Source organism: Mizuhopecten yessoensis, unplaced genomic scaffold, assembly GCF_002113885.1.
Source record: "Mizuhopecten yessoensis strain PY_sf001 unplaced genomic scaffold, ASM211388v2 scaffold716333, whole genome shotgun sequence".
NCBI lineage: Eukaryota > Metazoa > Mollusca > Bivalvia > Pectinida > Pectinidae > Mizuhopecten > Mizuhopecten yessoensis.
Window position 1 is genome coordinate 458,843 of NW_018480064.1, and position 8,796 is coordinate 467,638.

The following is an 8,796-nucleotide window of genomic DNA, read 5'->3' on the forward strand; positions in this document are numbered from 1 at the left end:
AAGATCATCAGGGGCTTTATTTAAATTGTAAATTTCAGGACCCCCGAGCTATCCGTTCTCCCTTGGGGAGGGGGTAAAGTTTACTATAGTTTATATAGGGAAACAACACTTTTGGGTATATTTTGACAATTTTCTGTTGGAAATTATTTTTACTTGGTCAGAATCATCTTTGGTGGATGACGGTATCACATTGTAAACTTGAAATTCATTTGATGACATGACAAGTATTGTATTTCACTTAGTTTACATGCTGATTTCCACATCACATCTAAACAATAAAATAAAGCTACCAGTACCTATGATATAACTCAGGTGACCGCTAAGGCCCTTGGGCCTCTTGTTTTGTAATTATTTCCTAATTTTACTTAAAGCAGAAATTTGCACATTTTGTTTGTTTTGGTATTCTGCATTTCCTTTGATTAGGGTTATTTACCCTACAATAAAATTTGATCTGGTCTGCAACCATGTCTGTTTCATGTAAGACACTATCAGAAAAGATTACATGTAAGGCTATCAGAAAACACTGTATCAGACTTGATGTGTTTGTCACAATGATAGTGTTATTGCATGAGTTAAATACAAAACAGTCATTAAAAAAAAAACACTTTTAAATATATAACGTTCTATTGGTAAAAGCCTATCATATCGTGTACCATTGCTGTCATTCCTCTCGTGGGTGATCAGTCATTGTAGCTTCAGAGGTTCTGTCTGCATTGTTCCCTCTCGTGTCCGCTAATTACAGAATATACGACGCTGTTCCGGCCAGTGATCAGTTTCATGACCAATTCTTTGATATCGCCATAAGCCTTTGATTTATACAAATTATTAATTTATAGTCACTGCACTGGATACACATACATCCCGGGGAGAAAAGACGAGCATTATCTTGTATTTAATCTCGATATTTTTTTATTTCTTGAGGGGTTGTTCCTTTTAAGTCAGATGCATCATCGTCCCGTGCAGTAATTATGTGAAGTGAGAGTCGTGATCATCCCCTGGTGAAACTCCCCAACAAAACAGATCAGGTCAATCGTACTATGATTCGGCTTTGAGTGATGGCATTTTATATGTATTGGCTCCTATCTGTTGTCTCCGGGAACGAAACAGAAGAAAGAATAAAAGAGTTGGTGAATGGGTTTTGTCTTTGATCCTCCTTTGATCGGACTGCTTTAATTCATTTAAGGAACCAATCAATGCTGTCTAATGAGAGCTTCGTTGTTCATGGAGTGTCAAAGACAGAGATTTAAACATTGGAGGGATGTGGATAATTAGGCACTGGCCGGTTGGCAGTTTCCTCGCTGAGACTGATTCTAATTGTTGACTTTTTGGACATGCAAGCCACTAGGATCGCCAGCCAATTCGAGGGCACAATTGGACGATTCAGTAATTAATTGAACAAGGAATTTTTTTCTCACTTTGATGTCAACATCTTCTGGAAAAGGATATTTCCAGCTATAATTTAATAGGTTTATACGTTGTCTGCTGGTAAAAACAAATATGATCAGATGTTAAGCACCCCGATTACAGTTGTAGGAATTTCAAGATACCTACACTGTTAAATACTGAATGATGCACTTGATTGTCGCTTCAAAAAGTGCCTTGGGTTCATTAAACAACAAGACATTGACCGCTTGTTGTATTTTATACTCAAGCCTTGTTAATTGCCCTTACCTCGAATTAATTTGTCTTTTTTTATAGCCAGTGATTTTAGGGACAGATTTATCTTTCCAAAAGTTTCCAAGTAAATATAGACATCTTGTAATCCTGCTACCTTAACTGGGAACAAGATCACGGAATTAATGGTGTTTTATAAGCATTCAGTATAATGTAAGACAACATTAACTCATTCACCCCTATAGACACATTTGAACTCTTCCAATTCAGAGGTTGGAACAGTTCATTATGAAATAGTTCAGCTCACAAAATCCACTAAAATGTGCATCCAGTCACATAGTGTTAATACATTGCTTGGAGGTTTGATGTAATTGATGCAAAAATAACGTACCAACAGGTCTAAGAGCCGAGATCCTACACACTGTTATAATGATAGAAAGCTTGTCATTTGTTATATCTGTGTTTCAGTATTAAACAGGGGCATGCTAGACACAAGACTTGTTAATCAGTTAACAAAAAAGTCCTAACCGATCCACAGATTTTAATTAACAATCCATTTGCTTATTGTCTGACTCTTTACTGCCTGGGATACTTGACCGGTGATCCTTGTTTGAGATCTCGGTGAGCTCCTGTTGGTTTACTTATAGCCGAGCTGACTTTGAAGCTGCCCAGATTCAGCTACTGAAAAGGGCTTAGAAGCATCAGTTCCATAGGGGTTGCAAACTTCTAGGCAATCTCATTTGCACAAATTGATTGATAACACTTCGTGGAAGCCAGACCCTCCTACATCAAAGGTTTTCAAAGATGAGCCTAGGCCTTTTAAGTGTCTTTGTTCACAGGGAGCCAACTGGATGTATGGCTTTATCAAAAATATTGCAAAGACAATAAATTTGTGTGCTGATGTAGTAAATAGCAGCCTTGTTTCTTACTTACTAATCAATAATCACAACTAAACATTCAACATGAATATGTAGGTAATTAAATGCCAACTTATATATTGGAGAGGCGCCTCATCGTGATAGCTTTGTGTACAATCACTTACTTTGTTTTATATTTCATTGTTGTGTGTTTGAAGTAGGGTTAATCTATAGGAGGAGATTGTCCAAGCCCTTTCATGAGGCTCTTACTCATTGGACAGGACCAAGGGAATAAACAACACAATTACTCTAGCATGCAGAAGCAGGTTGAGGAGGCTGAAATGGGCATTATCTAACAAAGTCTAACATACTGATGCAATTATATGTCGGACTCAATGCAACTGACAAGATAAAGCGCTGTGCATAAAAACACTTATTTCTGTCATAAAAATGCATGATAAAATAACAGGCAGTCGAAAATATTTGTAAATAAATACGACAGACTGATAGCAAACTGTAGTTTTATCGTTGGTAGTGAAATATAAATCGTTTGTTGTGAAATATACACGTAGCAATTTGTCAGAAAATGATGAAAGGAATTTTTTTTTCATTTTTTTTTTTTCATAATTTGATTGGCGTGAATGAAAGCTGAAAACCGAATGAGGATATATAAGTGTAGATAATGTATGAGCTAGATGGCATTGTTATGTATCAGAATGACCATTAGAAAATGGGTTAGCGCGTTACTAATTGACATCACGAGGAAAATAGATAAGGAATGCTCCGGGGTCTTACAGACATATCAGCTGTTTGACAAGGAAATTCAGGAAAAATTGAAAGTGCACTAAAGTAATAGTTGTCCCAAAGGGTTTCAGAATTAAAAGGATTAAAAATGTGAAAGGGTTTTGCCAATAAAAACAATTTATTCGTCATGATTATGAGCCTCTCGTATCATCATTAGTGCTTTTATTAAAGATATCTCACTGGGCGAGTTTGGTGATATGTTATCACTAGGTGTGACACAGTGATAGGCTCTCCTAACCAATCAGACGACAACTCATCAATCAGCCACTTATCTGCAAATCTGGTCGGAAACTATAAAGATCAATTTGTACAAAATAGTTTCCATATTGTATCAATGTCATTACTGCAGTAAGAAATAAAGAATTTATTTGCAACAATTTCCAAAGGATATAATTCTTTTTCAAATATTGCCAAGGGAGCATTTCTCATTCATGATGATATCTTGCAGGAAAAGAAAGATAAAAGTTATTGAAAGTGCAGAGTTATTAATTCTTCGCAGGAAACAAGGAATGCAAATTTTCTTATCAGACAAGGATAACTCCCATATCAAATCTTGATTGTTATGCTTTTGTTCTAAAGGCAAATCTCTGACTGTTTGATAGCTGTGTACAGTATTCTGGTGTTAAAACTACACTTAAACACAGTATAGACATGGAGAAGGTTAATCTTTTTACCATAGTGATGTGTTTGATACCATAGTGATGTGTTTGTTACCACAGTGATGTGTTTGTTACCATAGTAATTTGTTAGTTACCATAGTGATGTGTCTGTTACCATAGTGATGTGTTTGTTACCATAGTGATGTGTTTGTTACCACAGTGAAGTGTTTGTTACCATAATGATGTGTTTGTTACCACAGTGATGTGTTTGTTACCATAGTGATGTGTTTGTTACCACAGTGAAGTGTTTGTTACCATAATGATGTGTTTGTTACCACAGTGATGTGTTTGTTACCATAGTGATGTAATTATAATGTGACAGAATGCTGTATATCTTCTAGCACTTACCCAGTATATCAGTTTTTTGCGATAATTTTGGAAACTCAAATTCAAGTAAATCATAAATATTTATTTTTTAGTTTAAAGAGGGAAGCTACATGTTTTCATGAATGCAAATATTCACAAAAAATGTTTATTGAAAAAAATCCCAAGATAAGAAGTTTTCAAAATTAAATAATGTAGTTATTACTAAGTCAATAAAGTTGTACATTTTTATAAATCTTTGTTTAATACAGATGACATCATTGTGACAATTAACTTGTACATATTTTCTAAACTTATTCTTTGTTTATTACAGACGCCATCACAGTGACTGTAAAGGCACAACTAAGGAGCATTCGAACCACAAACGGCGTCACCGGGGGCACAAAAACAACAGCACCGCACCCGTGGACGTCAATATCAATAATCAAGGTGACCAGGCTAAGGAATGCCAGGATCGGCGCAATTATTACCTTGATCTCGCTGGTATAGAACATAACGCAATCACCAAGTGTCAATCATTCACAAACAATGCAATCGGTCATGCTCAAACTTCTCAGCCCCCTGTGAGTCAGCACCACCGATCACGTTCCCAAGACACAAATCAAAAGTGTGACAATATTCGACGTGAAACTGAATGTCTGAATGTGAAACACGAACAACAACCAGCAGTAGTAGACAGTAGTGCAAAGCACGACCACATAAGGTCAAGGTCATTTGACCCACAGGAAACAGCAGTAAGGTCACCAAAAGGTCACCACAAATCTGCAGGGTCCTCTCCACACAAACATGGCCGATTTCGACCTGTTAGTTTACCCATGCATATTCCTGAAGCAGTGTCGGCGCACTACCACAGAAGACACCGTCACCGGGAGAAAGATCATGACTTGGCAATGCAGCAGGTTGCGGAGTGGATTGAGCGTGAGCATACATGCGACATGGATGGGGATCGCATCATTGTGCAACGACACGAGCACCACCATGTTCATGAGCACCACCATCACCACCACTATCACCACTATTACGAGGCGTGAGGCAGCCCTCCATGGCATTATTTCAAATACTCACTTGTGTTCACTGTACTCCAGGCACGAGAGATCAGACCACAGACAACTGTAATTTACTCCCCAGCTAAATGAAGGTGCTCCCACAGTAGTCAAGCTGGTGGAACATTGACTCCGACTTTTGGGATGACACTTTTTCACCTCCTCTTTTTAAATTGAACATCCCCAGGCCCCTAATTTGGGACTCCAGGTCGATCCTTTAACAGTGAAGGATTAGGGCTCATATTCATAAGGTGCTGATAATTACAGGTCATTAACGATAGAAATCCACTTGTTTTCGTAACTATTTGTAACCCTTATCTCACTCATCAGATAAGGAAATGTGCTCTTATAATGGACTCCAGGGTTTGCATCAACTCTATATAAGAATAAACTCCTCTTAGAAAACATTGAGCCATGGGAAAACAACTTGAGGGAGGAGAAGAGAACTACCACATATTTAAATCAGGGGCAGACAACTCCTGATTTCTTTGTGTTTGAGAACATATTACCTGTTCTTTGATGCAAGAGAATTGTTTTTGTCAGGGGTAAGATAACTCCTGTCTGTTTTAATTGGATAAAAAACAACCTTATTGGGGTATAAGTTGATCATTCCTGAAGCTTTTGAGCCAGGAAAAGATAACTTCTGTTGAAATCAGTGTATGATATCATTATTACAGTGTTATTTGTTGTAAAAGCAAGTTTCCATGGCAATGCTGACCACCAAAGATAAAAACTGACTTGTTCTTTGGACAAGTCGTCTGTGATAAAAGCACACAAGTTTCTTCATACCTCTGTCTACAGGGTTCCAATATATAGCCGCTGTACAGCTCTTTTGTTGCCTGGATACTACCTCAGGTGTTGCTATGGACACTGTTGCTATTGGAAACCCTGATGATGTTACCATGGACAATGTTATAATTTGCTATTGGAAACGGACTATTTTATTTCCTCAGTGATATGAGGGGTTGTAGCCATTGTCATTATAATCAAAAACCTGTGCAAGAGGTGAGAGGTCATGTTGCATTTTCATCTGTTTTATTTTCATTCTGTCTGTGATTTGCTTGGACATGTTCCACTTCAAGATTGTCAATATTCATGATATACATATATCTATATATATATATTTATAAAAGTAGCAAAAGCTCTAGAGGTATGAGTGTAGAAAATTCATTTAGATAGACAACATATATATATTGTCTCCTACATCAAACTCTTCAATCAAGTGTTCTTTCCATCCTTTTTGTCTGTTTTTTCTGGATGTACATTTAATGGCAAATTGCAACGTAAGGGAAAAATTCTTGCTCACTGATGTCATTGATTTTCATAAAGAAAAATACAAAACTAGAAACAACACATGTTCAAGGTCAAAGATTTTGGGAAAAAGAATTCCAAAAAAATTGAACACCAAAACTGGATCTTCTATGGTATTGCAGAATTTATAAGCATTTCGTGAAATTCTAATTACTTTCAATAAAAAGTCTCTTGTAATAATTTACATTGAATATTTTTTGGTTACTTTGATTGCTTGACAGTTAGAAACTGTCATCTGTTGTTCCTTTTGACATCTATTTACATGACCTTTCGTTATGTATAAAGCTGGTGATCCGTGTCGTTTTGAGTTTGGAGCGTGAGCGGAACTCTTTGTTGTACCTTTCTCTATTACTGTCGTACATAGTAACTGATTTGTTTAAGATTCAGAAGCTTGCTCTTGTTGCTATAGTTACCTGTATCAGTGTAGCTCAAACGTTTTACTACCTCAATGTATGAGTGTGTGTGGTCTTGGATGCTATAGTTGTGTGTACAAGTTGTATGAATGCACACACCTGTGTGGAAGTGTATGTGTGCAGCTTTGTTTATTTGTACCTGTGCAGTGTACTGTACATATGGGTACTTGTGGTTTGTACACACCTGTGAATGAGTCAGATGCGCACATACTTAAAGAGGTGTACCTCTGCACATATGTTAGGGTGTACCTGTATATATCTGTAGATATGTACCTGTTATAACCTGTATGTAAACCTGTACATACCGGTAAATATATACCTGTATACACACATAAATTTGCATGTTTGCATGCATGCACACATGAATGTACACCTTTACACACCTGTAGATGTGGATATTTGTGTGTGTATCTCTGTGCACACCTGCAAGTGTACACACCTGTGATTATACACATGTGTACACACCTGCAGGTATGTACAGTACACATGTGTATACCTGTACACACATGTAAGTGTACATACATTTGTATGTGTACCTGTGCATACTTTTAAGTGTGTTCACATGTGGTTATATTCCTGTATGTACCTGTACACATCTGTTAGTGGACACACCTGTGTATTTATACCTGTACACATCTGTTAGTGGACACAGCTGTGTATGTAACTGTACACATCTGTTAGTGGACACACCTGTGTATGTATACCTGTACACACCTGTACACCTGTATATGAGTTTACCTGTATTTGAGTGAAAGATTGTATGTTCCTGATCGTACCAGTTCATGTGCTTTGTGTGATTTGTCCAACATCCATTGGTAATCTCTTTGTGACATTAAAATAATGGCCAGTTTGTCTGTGTTTGTTTTGTTATTCCAACAGGTGAAGTGTGAGTCTCTGTACCTTAATGACGCACTGCTAATCTTTAATCAATATAACATAATGTAGTAATATTTACAATGATCACCGTCAGCTGATAGATTGATACACACTACTGTGTAATTAAAGATAAGGATGACAGTAGGCTTTAACAATCCAGTAGTTTTTACTGTTAAAAAAATTACCTTAACAAAACTTTATGAATCTGGACAGCAAGGATTCAAATGAAATGTCATAATAATTAGAGGGTTTGGTGTTTTTATCGGATCTGACAGAGAGACATTTCTTCCCCTTCTTCCTCGATAACTTTTGCTACAGAACCACATGCCTATAGTCATACTACTTAGTCGGTGGTATATAGGCGGTGGTGATGGCCCGTCAGATGTGTTCAAATAAGTTTTCCTTGAAGCTCTTTCAAGGTCATATAGTTAAATGTGTTCAGATCTTCAAACAGTTTCCTCTGATGAGCCATGATGCCTAGAGTCAGGATATCCCTACTGTTGTTTGATGGAGTGGGAACTCACTTGGCTTGTAGCTTTCTATGAAGGAGAGCTATCAGATTTGTTCAATAAATCATGTTGATCCTTGTTCAAAGTCAAAGGGGTTAGAAGTTAAATATTTAAATTACTTAATTACAAAACCACAAGGTCTTTACCCTTGACATGTTCTGTTGTATGCTGGGGTGAAAGACTATTCATTTACTTTATTCAAGTAATATTCATCCACCTTTGAGATCACAGCATTTAAATGTATTGACAACATATTAAACAACTTATTCTAAAAAAGCACAAAGACTAGAGTCAGTATTTGTCAAGTTATTTATTGGACTTTAAGACTATAAAATTTATTTAATTTATTTCAAGGTCACAAGGATCAATTGTGTTAAAAATGTAGA

The 8,796-nt window shown here is 36.8% G+C and overlaps 1 protein-coding gene across 11 annotated transcripts in view; it reads left to right on the forward strand.

The window, feature by feature from the left end:
* The window catches only part of LOC110443218 (protein naked cuticle homolog 2-like), a 98,358-nt gene extending 90,483 nt beyond the window's left edge, over window positions 1-7,875 (forward strand). For all 11 annotated transcript variants that reach the window (XM_021487276.1, XM_021487277.1, XM_021487278.1 and 8 more), the window contains one exon: window positions 4,572-7,875. In XM_021487276.1, the coding sequence (XP_021342951.1) occupies window positions 4,572-5,289 (718 nt within the window). In that variant the 3' untranslated portion in view covers window positions 5,290-7,875. The remainder of the gene's footprint in view (window positions 1-4,571) is intronic.
* Window positions 7,876-8,796: the final 921 nt, after the last annotated feature.